At 40.4% G+C, this 16,601-nt stretch overlaps 2 protein-coding genes across 4 annotated transcripts in view; one reads left to right on the plus strand and one right to left on the minus strand.

The window, feature by feature from the left end:
• The window catches only part of BRI3 (brain protein I3), a 52,857-nt gene extending 38,629 nt beyond the window's left edge, over positions 1 to 14,228 (plus strand). Inside the window, exon 3 of the mRNA XM_044978911.1 lies at positions 13,811 to 14,228. Coding sequence (XP_044834846.1) covers positions 13,811 to 13,892 — 82 coding nt within the window. The 3' untranslated portion in view covers positions 13,893 to 14,228. The remainder of the gene's footprint in view (positions 1 to 13,810) is intronic.
• The window catches only part of BAIAP2L1 (BAR/IMD domain containing adaptor protein 2 like 1), a 67,076-nt gene that overhangs the window by 7,068 nt on the left and 43,407 nt on the right, over positions 1 to 16,601 (minus strand). For all 3 annotated transcript variants that reach the window (XM_044978906.1, XM_044978908.1, XM_044978909.1), the window contains 7 exons: positions 16,297 to 16,434; positions 13,204 to 13,356; positions 12,481 to 12,648; positions 11,578 to 11,695; positions 8,761 to 8,968; positions 7,579 to 7,656; positions 6,700 to 6,877 (listed from right to left, as the gene is read on the minus strand). In XM_044978906.1, the coding sequence (XP_044834841.1) occupies positions 6,700 to 6,877; positions 7,579 to 7,656; positions 8,761 to 8,968; positions 11,578 to 11,695; positions 12,481 to 12,648; positions 13,204 to 13,356; positions 16,297 to 16,434 (1,041 nt within the window). The remainder of the gene's footprint in view (positions 1 to 6,699; positions 6,878 to 7,578; positions 7,657 to 8,760; positions 8,969 to 11,577; positions 11,696 to 12,480; positions 12,649 to 13,203; positions 13,357 to 16,296; positions 16,435 to 16,601) is intronic.

Here is a 16,601-nt window from a genome sequence, read left to right on the forward strand (position 1 = left end):
AATTTAACAGAACTACAGAAAGTCACCTCTTTCCCTGTCACATGGCAAAGAACTCACTGTACTGCTTGCTTAGCAACTTCCACTGTGCTAATAAATCTTTAAACTATTGCAAACATGATTATAGTCAAAGGACATGTTGATCTAGTAGGACTCACCAGTTAACAATTATATAATGTCAGAATTATATATTGGATCACTGATTCTATTGCTAAGGCTCATTTATTCTTCATCCAAAAATGAAAACTGCAAATGTTTGATAATGTAGGTGCTTCGTTCACATAATTATTTTGGAAGTTCCCAGATACTTTGTCAAATCTTTTTTTAAAACTTTCCCAGTATTTTTTTTAAACACAATACTGTACTATATTTGCTTTTTTTTTGTCCCAAGTGCTTCCTGATTGCATAGTTCCAGTTCCAAAGGAGGTGTGTGGTTGATTGATCAATTTATAACTCTCAGGTTCTACTGTAGTTGATTTACAAATTCACCAAAAGCTAGAATATAAATCTTATTTTTTGGAAATCCAGTTTATGGAGTTTAAGAAGTTTCATTCTCACAGGAGCAAGTTATCCTAGAAACCCTACAACGGTAGTGAGGTCATACAGTTCTATGCAACAGAACTCTACTTATCATTGTAAGTAAGTAAAACCACTTTTTGAAGTTGGGCTTCAAAAGTAGCCTAGAAAATGGTTTGCTCAGAGCACTCAGTGAACAATCTGGATGTACACTAAGAAGGCGTCAAGTATGTATAGGCTATAGAATTTATGAATGACTTTTCCTCCTTGAAATATATAGCAGCTAGTCACATCTTCTGTTCCAGATAAAACATCTGGCAGGTCAGCAACAACCAGCAGTGCAAGTCTGCCAGTATGCTCCGGTATGCCATACCAGCAAGCTATTTATAGCTGATCCGGAGTACCGGAAAGACACACCAGCAACCCTGCCGGCGAAGAGGGCTGGGCGTGGGGATAGAGGTTCTGTTCCTTTCCCTGCTAGGAGGGGCAGTGGGGACAGGAGCAGAAGGCTGGCAGCTCCTCTGGCAGCTGTACTACCCCCAGGCATGGAGCTGCGTCTCCTCCACTCCGACTCTATCTGTGTACTACAGCAGTCCTGCCAGAGAAGAGGGCTTGGGGGCAGGACTGGGAGTTCTGCTCCTTTCCCCGCTGGGAGGGGCAGCATTGGGGAAAGGAGCAGAATGTCAGCAACTCCTCCAATGGCTGTACTGCCCGCCCCCAGCCTCGCCCCCCCAGCACTGTCCTCTGGTGGGGCTGCTGTTAAGTCTGTAGTACACAGATGGAGAGACAGCTCTGTGGAAGGGCTAGGGGTTCTGCTCCTTTCCCAGGTGCAGCAGAAGGAGGACAGAGCCCCCCCCCCCCCAAGTTAACATTGGATGGATCATGGGGACGGGATGGGAAGAGCGTGGGGGCCCTGAGCTGGGGTGGTGAGGAGTCGCATGGAGGGTCACATGCCCCCCTTAGCTGGTGGCCTCCTGCCCCCACCTCTGGTACCGGCAAGAAATTGATTTTACTTGCACCAGTGGCAACGACAGCTGTTTACCCCATCTAATAATAAATCCAAAAGCAAACAAAGTAATAGCACAACTGTCTACAGAGTTTAACAACAAATGCAGTGTGGCTATTGGAAGAAAATTTACATGTACAATATTAGGAGTTGTGGCCATGCTCAAGTGTATAAATTGTTATTACACCCATTGGTGCAGTGGCATTGGAAAAATTTATAGAGGGTGTGCTGAAAGCCATTGAAGAAAACTATACCCTGTATATGATGGAAACCACTTCAAGCCAAGGGGTGCTACTGCACCCCCAGCACTCCTGCATTGAAGGAATGGTCTTGCACCCCCAAAAAGCAATGTTAATCCCTAAAGGAATATGTAAGCCAGGGGGAAGGAGAAGTAATGCTTTGATTTTTTTTTTTTAAAAACTCATTCTGTTTCCAAGTCTGAAAGTATTTTTGAAACGTAAACATTAAGATTACACTTAAATGCCTTGTCAGAAGTGACATGTAAGCAAACAGATAATAACGTGTTCAATTACTGGTTTCTATTTAAGGTTGTAGTTCTGGTGGATATACCAGGATCTGCCCCTATTTTATACTCACATAACAAATTAACATTTTCAAATTAATACATAGGTAGGAGAGTCATACACAAGTGGGTATATATCACATTTTAAAGTATTCTATATACAGGTTTTAAAATCCCCTTTTATTAATTGCATATCATAGGCCAGTATGTTAATGTCAAGATCAGTTTCAGTATGTGTATTGTAATGAGGCACCATTTTAAAAAAAGTGTTTCCCCTTATAAATCCATAAATACCATAAAAAGGTGCTTATTCTAAGCTCTAGGCATCTTTGATACATAAAACACAAACCATGCCAGAAAAAAAAAAAAAAACAGCAGCAAATCCCACCATGTACTGGCAGTAATCAGTTAGCCCTTTAACAGCAATTAAAAAAAATCCCTACAAAAAAGCACTATTTTAAACCAAAGACTCCGCTGCTGCTACCGTGACTACGCTGCTATCTTGATGAGAGCTAGCGTAAGTATGCATACGCAACTGGGGGAATCACTCCCCAGCTCGTAGCATAGCCTTTGCGAGAGTCAGACATTTACTTTTCATGGGAGGTATTGAATTATTTATCAAAAATTCTCATTTGGCAGGGAATCTTTGAGTTTCTGCATCTGCAAGTGATATATATTTTGGCTTGTGTCTACAAGTAATTCTTCTTGTACATGTATGAATATTATTGTGGAACTCCTAAGCAAGAAAACAGAAGATCAAAGGGAAGCTCAATGCATTGGAAACTATATGCAGTAAGAGAGGACATTTCCAAGAGACCTGGCTAGCTGAACTTCTGGCAAATCTTCAGATTCTTTAAAGGAATCAGCCATATACTGTAGGTCATGTGTTTTATTTTAAAAAAGCCAATCCAAATTTTCATATGACAATTAATTCTTCAAAGAAATATTGTTTCTTCCTCAAGGAGAATTCAGGTTTTTTTTCCCCCTCTGGGCATATCAAACTTCATTATTTCATATGTAAATACTCCCTTCTTTCCCCCCACACTTTATATTATTATTTTATTTTTAAAGGAAATAACCCAACTTTCAGATACGTCATAACTTGTATTTATAACTGGTTAATGTGTGTCATGTAAATCTTTTTGCTCGAGTTCAAATCTTCAAAATAATACTATAATAATGTGAGGTTTTGGATTATACTTACTTATTGTTTATTAAATCATTATTTAAAATAGCATTTACTAGTTCATAAATTTCCAGAAATATTGCTCATTCTCTAAATTTTTGAGATACATGTGGACAGAGAACCACAAATACCCATATGCAGACACAAATATATAGGCTAATCTATTTTGTCTAATTAAAAAAAGTGCCTACCACCACTGTATCTAGGCACTTGCACATATCTAATTATAGTAATAAATTAATTAAAAAAGGAGAGAGCGAGAGACCTCTTTGATAAAGACTATAGTTTTCTGATGCCACCTGAAAGTCACTGCTCTCAAGTACTATCATATACATATTATTGATCACTAACTGAATATTTTAATATTAATCAAAAAGATGTAACAAACTTTCAGTTTCTGCTATTCACTTTCCCAGCAGGATGTTCTGAGACTTCTATATTTCACATTGCTACAGTATGAGATTTACAGGGGCATTCTCATTTCTACTATATGTTCCAGCAGATCACTTAGCAAGCACAAACATGACAGTTTACAGTGCTAATTAAATTTACTTTAGTTATAAAATATTTAATTCAGTCATACTAGTTTTCTGTTTATTTCTGGTGCAGTAACTAAATGTGAATTCTGTTTAGTTATTCATTCGTGACAGAATGGTAGGCAATATGCAATTTAAAGACACTCACTATGGAATTATACACTATTCAAATTTGACATCTTATTGTGGCACTGTAACTCAGTTTTAGCAGAGCTTCAACTACTGCCTTGCAGACTGTTATAGTAAAGCAGATTCCCCCCCCCCCCCAAAGCATGTATTCTGCTTCAGAAATTTTGGGAAACAATCTGAGCAAAATCATTTATCAGAGTTAGGTATAAACTCAGCAATCAACATGCATCATTTGTATTCAGATTTAATGGCTAAACCACCAAGCTTACAAATGAATAGGTAAAAAATGCAGTCCATTCAGTCGTGCGTGTTTGCAGGATATGGGACTTAATGCGTGTTTCTAAATACTACCCCTGGCCCGTGTACGATTATTTTATAGACTATGAGCTATATTCTGCAAACAGTTATACCCACACAATACCATTTACTTATATGGGGTTGCACAGATCTTTCTGAAGGCAGAATGTGGCTCATTACTCTCAATTGCTTGGACTATTATAATTTTAAAATGATGTAACTGATCGGTTTTCCATCACCTTCCTTGAGATTTTATTCAAGGGTTTAATATCTTCCAGTGCTGGGAAGTTTTCTCAACATTCAGCCTAAATTTCACTTCCAAAAAATCATATTATTCCTAGTTATGCTCCTAAACAATTCCTCTCCCTTCTTAATGTTAGCTTAAAGACAGGGACTAAAATGGAAAAAAATGTGGTGTTTCCTAAACAGGGCCGGCTCCAGGGTTTTTGCCACCCCAAGTAGCAAAAAAAAAAAAAAAGCCGCGATCGCAATCTGCAGCTCTACCGCCGCTGCTTCAGTCTTTGGCGGCAATTTGACGGCTGGTCCTTCACTCCGCGAGGGAGTGAGGGACCTGCCGCCGAAGACCCAGACGTGCCACTCCTCACCATTGGCCACCCCAAGCAGCTGCTTGATGGGCTGGTGCCTGGGAGCTGGCCCTGTTCCTAAAAAGGCTTGATCCAGTGCCAACAGAACTCAATAGAAAGCCTCCAACTGACTTCAGTGGCCATTGGATCAGGCTCCCAAGGACACACATTAACTTTGGCATTGTTATTTTTAGGTCTATCTGCTATTGATTAGCAATTAAATAAGATGCCAGTTTTTAATAAAAACAACGAGGAGTCTGGTAGCACCTTAAAGACTAACACATTTATTTGGGCATAAGCTTTCGTGGGTAAAAGACCCCACTTCTTCAGATGCATCTTCGGTTGCATCTGAAGAAGTGGGGTCTTTTACTCATGAAAGCTTATGCCCTAATAAATGTGTTAGTCTTTAAGGTGCCACCGGACACCTCATTGTTTTTGTGGATACAGACTAACACGGCCACCTTTCTGATACTTGACACCATGCAAGGCACTCAGTTTTTAATGTTTGTTACATTGTTATTTTTGAATGTATTAAAAACAATGGGTCTGTCTGTCTATTTCTAATCTATCCTTTTTACACATACTAAGATGCATCTCCACTTTCTGAACTGAAATAACACAGAATTGTTTACATTAAATGCTTATTTTGTTTTAGTAAGAATCTTAATAAAGAGTAACCAATTTGATAAAATGACATGCATAAGAAAGAGAAAGTGGGTATGTCTGTTTTAGAGAAAAGTAGACAAACTTGTAAATATAGATTAGAGGAGGTACTATATAACAATAGTGAGAAGTAAAAATTATTTCAGGTGGTTAAAGGTAGTTTAATAAGTAGTAGCCTGAGCTTCCAAAGGAAAAAGTTTAAATTAGACATCAGGAAAAATAATTCTTACAGTGGGGACAGTTTGGCAAAAGAAAGACTTTGACGTGTGCGTGTGTAAGTAAAAGCAGGGGGAGGAATGAAAAAGGCTGAACCAGACCGGTTTCTGGCTCTCTCAACAGGAGAAGCCTGGCTGGAGTCAGGGAGCTGAGAGGGACTGCTGGCAGACAGAGCCTCTATGAAGGAAGGTAGGGCTGCAACTGGGAGTCCACGGCTCTTGGGAAGGAAAGTGGAAGGAAGGAAGTCTGCCCAGGATTCTTGGTACTGGTGAAGAGGCCTGCAGGGAGCAGGAAGACTCCTGCTGGGGCGGGGACTGCCCTGTCAAGGGAGTGGAGCAAACTCTCCTGCAGCTGAACCAGTTGGGTGATAGAAAGTTCAAAGAAGCTCTGCAGTGAGCCTGTGGAAGAGGTCTGGAGAGGGAGAAGTTGATATACTTTGATCCCGGGAAGAGGCTATGGCAAAGGCTCTCAACAGAGGAAGGTAGGAAGTGGTCCAGGGATGGAGCAAGGGGTCTGTGTAGTCAAGCCTTGACTATTTATTAAAAGGCACAGGACTGGAACCCAGGGGAGGAAGGAGGGAGGGAGTGGGACTGTTGTCCCCACTACTAGCCTACTGAAGAAGGTGCACAGATAAGGACTACTAAAACTTCTGGATACCAGTGGTAAGGGCTAGTGAGTCCAGAGTTCAACTGAAGGCCCAGTGTAAGGCCAATGGACTATTATTTGTTGGACTATTGCTTTATCCCAGAAGTAGTAGAACTGTCTGTGACCTGGCTGGAGGGCTGAGTTGCAAGAAGTACCCCACCATGGGACTGCAATGGCTGTCAGCTGGGGGCGCTAAAGGAGGAGTGCTTGCTACACCATGCCCAGACACAAAGAGGGTTTGCTGACTGATGAGGCACATGCATACATGGTCTACAATAGCAAACAAAATAAAACAATACACAGCCTGTGAGGAGATCAGTCAGATGGCCAGACAAATGATAAGGATGGAAAAGAACAGTTGGACCCATATAACTGATTAAATGTAATGCAATTTTACTCACAGGAGTTGTGCTTTCTGGTGTGGCCACAGGTGCTTTAACAGTAGTACCTTTGGAAGAATCTGCTCTCATATCTGAAGTTGTGCCTGTTTGCAAAGATCCCAGATAATCTGGTGGGGGGAGGACAACACCACCTTTATCTGCTAGATTTATAGAACTGATACTTCTGATTGGTGCAGTGCTAAAAGGGGCAAAAAAGCACATAATAGCTTAATTAAAACAACAACTGATACTGGTTTGGGCCCCAGTCCATCAAAGAACATAAAAACACGTGCCTAGCTTTTAATACATGAGTCATCCCATTGACTTCAGTGGGTCTACTTGCGCTTAAAGTGTTTTAATAGATATGGGTCTTTGGTGAAAGAAGATGGTGTTTAATCAAGGCATATGAGACAGAACATATAATGTTAGAAAATATAGTATAGATCACATTACTGAACAATAAAAGACTAGGAGAAATTAATTTTAAGAAGAAAAAAAGTTTATTAGAAAATGTGAACACCTTGACTGAACGTGGTGGGTCTTTGTCTAGTGAGCAGAAAAAAGCAGAAGAGACTCATTTAATGGTTCCTATTGCATTTGGATTATGAGAGAGGGGAAAGGGGGATGGATTTAACTGAGTGGAGCCCGGGGGGAGAACAGGAAGTGACCAGAGTAGACCAGCCCATCATGTGCACGGGGGAGGATAGGGTGGGGAAGACTGGAGGATTTGCACTGGGTGCATTCTGGAAGGATTTCTCTCTCTTTCATCAGTCACCGGCAAGCAGCACCTCTGGGAACAGAGTAGGACTGGGTAATCGTCTGTGTGCATCGCTGGGACACAGAGTTTCTGTAACGTTTAAAGATCTTTAAACAGTTCAACAAACCGCATAATAACATTACCTTCGCACTGGAACATGTTCTGTTTCATCACTTGGCTCTTCCAGTAGTTTTGTGTATGATGACGGAAACCATCCTCTTCTGTAAAAAGGGAAAAAAATGGACAACCTGATATATTTGAGTATTTATACTTTTACATTGATGGCACTGTATGGAAGAGCAGGCTCAACAAGGCTAGATGAAGATTTAGCTTTTATGCCTGGCTTTTGGTGATATTGTTTTCAGAGGATTTTGTATATATACCAGGGGTCGGTAACCTGTGGCACTGCTGCTCTGGTGTTCCCACTGCTGGCCCCGTGCCAGCCGGGGTCCTGCCGCCGGTCCCACTCAGCACCCGCTGCTGGCCTGGGGGAAGGAACCCCAGGCTGGCAGCAGGCTGTGAGCCCAACTGACAGGAGCCAGCAGCCAAAAGCCCAGAGTGCGGGCTGGCGGAGATGCTCAGGCCACAACCGAAACCCCAGAGCTGGGCGGGCTGACCTGCTCAGCACACCACCACTCTGGGGTTCTGGCTGCTGGTCCCTTGCCAGCTGGGGTCCCCTGCATCCCCACTCACCTTGCTTCAGCGCAGGTCCCCTGCCAGACAGGGTCCAGGCCTCCAGCCCTGCTCAGCCCTACCAGCCGCCAGCTCCACTCACCTCAGCTGCCAATCTGGGGTTCCAGCCGGTTAACAACTGATCACTCAGAAGCCTGTGTGCAGCTTAAAATATCCAGATACATGCCACCGGACATTGGAATACTTAGCAAGTAAAAGCAAGGGCAAGGATCACACTAACCTAATAAGATCTGCATTTTAATTTAATATAAAGCTTCTGAAACATTTTGAAAATCTTGTTTACTTTACATATAACAGTAGTTTGGTTATATATTATAGACTTATAAGAGACCTTCTAAAAAACATTAAAATGTACTACCGGCACATGAAGCCTTAAATTAGAGTGTATACATGAAGACTTGGCACACTACTGCTGAAAGGTTGCTGACCCCTGATACATACACTTCTTTTTATATGACAAATTTGTCTCCACAATAACACCTTCCTGGTTGCTGAACACTTCCCTCAGAATTCCCAATCAATGACAGTGAACAGGGAAGCAAAAAACTACTTGCCAATTTAAATAGACATAATAGAATAAGATGTATTTGTCCCTCTGATGCTGGAATCAGGTAATACATTGATTGACTTACACTTTAGTCAAGTCATGTTCCCCATAAAGCCAGCCATCTTTTTCTTCAGCTATAAGAAGTGTGATGACATCTCCCTGTGCAAAGCTAAGTAATGTCTTGTTAGTTCCAGCTGTATGTGGAAAGATAGTTTTTACTTTCTGCCTTTTCATTATGTTCAGTCCTGTGGCAACAGAAGTTGAACGCAATAAACTGGCAACATCTGAATTACCTGTTAAAAAAAAATCAGTGTAACAATAACCACAGGGTAACAGAGTGAAACAGGTGCCTAAAAAGAGAAAAGTACAGCAGCAGCACCAAAATTTTCCACCAAACAGCTCATCCAAACTATCTATTGTCCTGGCTCAAAGGTTTCCAATTACAGTAAAATCTTCACAACTGCCATTTGCAAATAATTCACATTACCACAATATTCCTTCTGCTAAATATAGGAAATACTATGGCTAATGCAATAACTTTAAATTAGTAAATGTAAAACATGTACAGAATTTAATGACCACGACTGGTTTCCTCTAGTGACTGGATGTTGCTAAAGTACACGTTGATGAGAAACCTGACGTGCTATCATTTCCGGTTCCAGAAGACTTTAACTGTGTTCAGAAACTAAAGGCCTATAAAATCTGATTTTTCAGATGTAACAAGAACTCAGCTTCAGTTGAAGTCAGTGAAAGGTGCAGTTGTTTGACATCACTGAAAAATCAGGCCATTAATGTGACTACAGGGATGTCTCAAACCTTTGTCAATGACATAACTACTACACATAATACAGTAACTCCTCACTTAAAGTCGTCCCAGTTAACCGTTGTTTCGTTTTTATGTTGCTGATCAATTAGAGAACATGCTCGTTTAAAGTTGTGTAATGCTCCCTTCTAACCTTGTTTGACAGCTGCCTGCTTTGTCTACTGCTTGCAGGAAGACCAGCCCCTTGCAGCTAGCTGGTGGTGGCTTGGAACCAGGGTGGACCGGCAGCCCCCTATCAGCACCCCCTATCAGCTCCCCCCTCCCCTAAGTTCCCTGTGCAGCAGCTGCCTGCAGTTCAGCTGTGTCCTGCCCTCTGCCTTGGAGCTGCTCCCCAAGGCTCCTGCTTGCTGTACCGGGGAGGAGGGAAGGAAGAGGGGGGCTAATGTCAGGGTGTCTCCCTCCCCCCTGCTCCTGCACCCCGCTTACCCCATCTTCCATAGAGCAGGGCTCAGGACCGAGGGAGCTTGCAGCAGCTGAGGTCTCAGCAAGCTGATCTAATAACAAGGCAGTGTACTTAGGGGAAATGCGCATATCTCCCTCCATTCCTGCTGCCTTGCAGAGTGAGAGAGTTAACCCTTGAGGGCTCAGCCAATTGCTAGTTCATCATTTAGCAGTCAGGGAAATATCACACCCTCTGACTCCTCCACCTCAACCAAGTTTCACAATCATCATCACTGTGTACCAGTATTAAATTGTTTGTTTAAAACTTAGTGTGTGTGTGTGTGTGTGTGTGTGTGTGTGTGTGTGTGTGTGTGTGGTCTTTTGTCTGGTGAAAAAAATTTCCCTGGAACCTAACCCCCTCATTTACATTAATTCTTATGGGGAAATTGGATTCACTTAACATTGTTTCGCTTAAAGTTGCATTTTTCAGCAACATAACTACAGTGTTAAGTGAGGAGTTACTGTAAATGGTTTGTGTGTGTTTGAGCAGGAGAGCCAAGCATTATTTTGATTATCTCAGAGAATTTTATGCATTCCTTAACTTATGATCTTGCCCTAGGTTTTTTTTCTAACAAGCAGAATATAATCTGGAGGTAATGTTTTAACACCAGTACAGCATATCCTAATCTTAATGGCATTTCCCAAATCTTAATGGGATTTTCCATTTGAGCAGCGAGAAACAATGAAATAGTAGACCCATTTTACCTCACACTTGTTTTTCAAAACTACTTTTGGCACCCTTTTTAAACAATGCAATATTTGTTCATTTTTACTACTTGGATGCACTGAAATAATCACTTTGATTAAGAGAGAACGAGCTAAAATAGAATGCTAGCAATTTCCATTTGGCTTTACAAAATGGCATACCAGTATGCCAAGAATGCAAAGTGACAGTCATGTGGCTGACCAAACACTGTATTTCACGAGGATGATATTAAAACTTATTACACTTTCATCAGAGAATCTCAAGAGTTTTACAGACATTAAATAAATGTGATCCAGCACTGCACTACTATTTTTCACCATTTTGCAGTTGGGGAAGTTAGGCAAAGGGAGGTTAAAAGTGGGATTTTCAAAGACTCTGTTAGCCAAAATCTACTCCCACTGAAGTGAAACATTAGGTGTTTTTGAAAATCCCACTTTGAGTCTTGTTCACAATTAATCAGGTAGTAATTGGCAGAGATTGATAGAGCCCTGCAAATCTGTGGCTATCCACTTTATAGCCACAGATATCTGCATCCAGACCATGTTTGTGGTTCATGGATCGATGTGGATACAAATTTTGTATATGTGCATGGCTCTAGCGATTACAACAGAATCTAGATCTCTTGACTTGGGCTTTTACCACAAAACATTCTTCCCCCTTCAGTATTTTAATTTTTCTTATTAGACAGCTACCTACTGCAATATCTTTTTACTAAGAATATCACTAACATTTTGGAAAGACAATTTTTCCTTCCCCAAGGATTTTCCTGCTGGAATTCCAAAGATATATCATATAGTGACTACATTGATAGCCAAGACAGCTACACTAATTTTTGATAGATAGCACAGTATGTCATTTGTATTTATTGTAGCAAGATGAAAGTGAAGCCCATTTTCTACATTAAAATAACATTTCAACAAGTAAAAACTCACCTGCTGAATTATTTAATCTTTCCGAAGGAACCGTTGGAACTGCTGGTGGATTGTTAAACATGTCAACTAAAGGACTAGTAAATGCTCTAACTGTAGGAGCAGGGGGCACTCTCCCAACCTAAAGACATAAAGTTTTATTAAGATAATATTATCATAGTAACAAAATGACAGGGACCTCTTAGATTACTTGCAGCACTGAATTCTAAAAAGTAGTAACCAAATATTCTTAAATTATAAAAGCTTAAAATTGTGGAAGGTCCCTAGCTGCCCAACTTCTTTGATTTAAAAAAAAAAAAAAACTTGGAGGAGTCCTCTGCCACTGAACCCACAGAGGTGCAAGGACCTTCCCCACAGAACCAGTTGCAGGAGTGGGGCCTAGTTTCTAACATAAGTATTCCATTCAGTTACATTCTGGTTGTTATATATTTCATCAGATATATAATCACTATTATCTTTTCAATCATTTGAAAATATTAAGTTAGGTTTCTCTTTAATTCAGAAAAAATAAATACTCTCTTGAAGTAAATTATAGTACACTTAGGTGCCCCCTGTTCCGAGTATATTTCAGTATATTATGACCATTGTGTGGCTACCAATTTAGTTGAGTTTCATTCAGAAACTCAAGTGTTTCCAAAAATTATTTCCCCTACAAATAGGGGTCTGAACATGAGAGCCTATGGCTTCTTTTTCCTGGCAATCCAGAATTCACTGGAGTCAATGGGGCTTTGTGTAGATACAAGAATCTACCTGATGCATTTATTTACTGGACTGAGGCTCCAGTTTGTAACTCATTCCAGAATCATAATTCAGGTTGTTTGTTATGGCTTTTGAGTCCAAATGTTTTTGTACATGAAGAGATCAGGGAAGTCAATCCAGCCTTGAGAACTTGTAACCAATACATACCATACTATTTCTCTCTGTCACTGGTGAAGGTTGTGGAGTTCCTGAGATTGGAGTGGAACCAGGCGTCTTCATATCTTCTATCATATTCATAACTTTTTCTGGCACTTTTGTGGCATCACTACACATTTCCTGCCATCCAGGCAACTTGGAGTTAAGTAAATCTGCACACTGTAACCAATAAAAAAAAGTTACATAATATGTATCTTTATTTTTTTTTGTTAAACCAACATTTGAATTGTAAAGGGGCACATTCTGCCTTTAATTACATCCGTGCAAACTCAGTGATGTATATAGGGTTGTACATGTGTCAGGGACAACAGAATTTAGCCTAATATAAATACTCTTGCTAGGGAGTCTTTACATACAAATTTAAAGTAATGCTATGTGATAGAAATAACTGCCGTACTGTAAGACTGAGATATTGGAATATTTATTCTGTCAATCCATAGATCTTTCAATAATATTTGGTTTCTGGTCATAATTTATTACTACAAGAAGTAATGGATTACTAACCAAAAATACTGCATTGAAAACATTTGTCTATTAAATAAATAAAATTTTCATGAGCTACATAATGTATTTTATATTAGCTTTATCATTTATGGACCTCAACATAGGAGGTGAGTTTTGCCTCACCTCATTAGGCCCTATCAGTTTTACCTCACCTGATTAGGCCCTATGAGTGTTTGCATTCATGCCACCTACATTTCTAGCCACACTGACCTGTTTATGATAGAAGTGCATGTGCTGAGTTAAACTGCAGTGCTTGTCAACCAGAAAACAGAATCTTCTTTTTTCTTCGAGTAGAGCGTCTCTGCAACCTTCAGCAATAAATCTTTGAATATCACTCTGTCGAGAACTCACAGTTTCCAAATACTAAATAATAATAATTAATAAATGAATAATGAATTATGCACAGGCTACTCATGAGCTTGACTTTTCTTACACAGTCCTACTTATCTAAGCATATCTTGTTCCTTTCTGGAATTATTTTAAGAAATCTAGTAATCAAAATTCCTTTATGTAAAGGAACATGAAGCTTTTGCTTTAAACATATCTTTTACATTTCAGATAATTATTTATCCTTACTATGCCCACCAAAGTAGACAAAATTGACTGTTTACCAGTAATCACGCACATATTAGAAGAGAAAAACAAAATCCATACAGCGCAGCAGCAAAGGGAAAGAACTTCTAGCCTCCACACAGAAATGAAATAGGTCATAAGATTACTTCAGAAAGTGAGCAGAACAAATCAATTTGTGTATTTTTTTTTTAAACTTCAGACATTATTATCTACTATCTGTCTTTTTTTTTTTTTTATCCCACAGCTCCTGTCTCTGGGCTCCCATCGCTATAGTCCATCAGTGTTTCACCAATATTAACAAACTTATCCTCACAAAACCACCGTGAAGTATGGAACTATCACTACCTCAATTTATGGCTGGGGAACTGAGTCACTGAGAGATTGAGACCTAACCAAGGTCATCAAGGAAGTCTATAGGAGAGGTGGGAATTAAACTTTGATCTTCTGAATCCCAGTCTAGTACCTCAACCACAAGACAATCCTTCCTCTACGGAATTTATGTTATATAAATAACTAGAAACAGTAGCTAAACATTATGTTCAATATACTTGGCTAAAATTTCAACTATTTTATAAAGAAAAAACATTGAAAATAGAAGATAAAGAAAAAGGTTAAAAGAATAAGTAACATGAAATGAAGACTGAAGGAAGGAAGTGCAAATAAAACTGAAAATAAACAAGTATTTGTGTATATCTGTGTAACAGACCCAAACCAGTGGGGTACAGGAGTCTGGTCGAGGGCAAATATACTGGTCACTGGATGAGTAGTTTTCTGTTCCCTGAGTGACCAGAGCAGGGGCTGCACTAGAGTAATCAGGAACCTGCTAGAACCAATTAAGGCAGACAGGCTGATTAGACAGGCTGCAGCCAATCAAGGGCTAATCAGGGCACCTGGGTTTAAAAAGGAGCTCACTCCACTCAGGTGGGGGGAGCCAGAAGAGAGGAAGTGTGTGTGAGGAGCTGGGAGCAAGAGAGTGAGAGTTGCTGGAGGACTAAGGAGTACAAGCATTATCAGACACCAGGAGGAAGGTCCTGTGGTGAGGATAAAGAAGGTGTTTGGAGGAGGCCATGGGGAAGTAGCCCAGGGAGTTGTAGCTGTCATGCAGCTGTTACAGGAGGCACTATAGACAGCTGCAATCCACATGGCCCTGGGCTGGAACCTGGAGTAAAGGGCGGGCCTGGGTTCCCCCCAAACCTCCCAACTCCTGATCAGACACAGGAGAAGTAGACCCAGACTGTAGGGAAGATCACTGAGGTGAGCAAATCTGCCAATAAGCGCAGGACCCACCAAGGTAGAGAAGGAACTTTGTCACAATCTGATCAATACAAAACATTTACATTAACATTTTTCCATTATTTGAAGCAACAGCACAATCTACCTGTTTACTTTCACAATGTTACTATTTTTTATTTTGCATCAAAATGACAAGGCTCTTTATAGGAACACTAGGACAGGTAATACTAAGTGATAATATATTATGTTTAGCATAACACCCTTCAGAATGAAGGTTTCCAAAGCACTTCAGAAACTTCAGCTGATAGACCAACTACACACAGGTCTAACTTCACCCACTATTGTTACTTCAGGCAACTGTTATATGTACACAGAGGAGTTAAGACCAGTCTTTTACAAAGATTACCTGGTGATCTTTAATTAACACAAATAGTCAGTCCTAAGTTTTACATCTCCCCTCGAAGATGGCAACACAATGTTCCCCAGTAGCATACTGGAACCTCCTGCACCTAGTCTGCCACTTGCTGATACCACCTGCTCCACTAGGAACTTGTGTAAAGGGGGTGGAGGTTGGAGATAAACTCCCTCTCTGCCATTCTATCAGTGGAAGGAAGGGGTGGGGTGTGTGATGAAGTGAGGCTCCGCGCTAGTCCTGATTCTCTACTGGTAGAGGGTCTTCTGCCAACAGCATCACTTAAAGCTGTCCCCCTGCAGCTTTATGTTATACCAAGGCCAGGTGGAACATAAGAACGGCCATACTGGGTCATATCAAAGGTTGATCTGGCCCAGTATCTTATCTTCCAACAGTGGCCAATGCCAGGTGCCCCAGAGGGAATGAACAGAACAGGTGATCACCAAGTGATCCATCCTGTCACCCATTCACAGCTTCTGGAACAGACTCAGGGAGCTGCGGCTAGCCCTCTGTCAACCCTCTCCCCCACCCTCCCCGGCTCCTCACTGTGTCTGAACTTGCTTGGGCACAGTTAAGAATTCAAGCTTGTATGTACTGGAATACATAATAAGTTGCAATTAATTGTGGCCACAAGTAATAGTATTTGGATGTCCTACTATTTGATGTTGATTGTAAATCCAGTAGTCAGAAATCCAAATGCCATTACTACAACCCATAATTGCTAGTACAAAAATAGAAGCTATTTTAAAAAACAAAATCCAGGGCTTGATCCTACAAAGAGTAATGCAATCAATGGGGCTCCATGTAAGGAGTATAGGATTGAACCCTAAACCTTAATGTCAGTTTTTTATTACATATGCTAGTAATCTTCTTAACCCAAAATAACTTGGGAAAAATAAAAAACAATAACAACTGTTTTGAAGTTCTTCAGTCTAACTGTTGCCAAATAACAGGCATAGAAATCAAGGTCAGTTTGCTCTAAAGGAGAACTTGAACTAACAGCTGTAAGTTTTCTATTATTGACCAGTTTCCCTAAACTGGATAGAAGAGAAGAGCCAATAAGTAAGAGGAGCGAATACACTAACCTCAAATTCTTTATTCTCATATTTCATTGCGTTTCTTCCACCTTGACTTTTCCTTTTGATTTTTTTCAGCTCAGCCTGAGATTTTTCCAATGAATCTAACTTGTTTCTGTGTTCTGTTTGGTATCGCTTTAAAGTTGCCTGCAATCAAAGCATTGAAGTTTCTTGCAGTGCATGCAACAATACAACTATCAGAGTACTAATGCAGGCAGCTAAGAAATCCACTGTATTGTTATGATGATTAACATTAAAGTTACAAATTATTTTTCTTCATGTTGGAGAATCTAGTCAAAACAAAATTCCACTGT

Source organism: Mauremys mutica, chromosome 11, assembly GCF_020497125.1.
Source record: "Mauremys mutica isolate MM-2020 ecotype Southern chromosome 11, ASM2049712v1, whole genome shotgun sequence".
Taxonomy (NCBI): Eukaryota; Metazoa; Chordata; order Testudines; family Geoemydidae; genus Mauremys; species Mauremys mutica.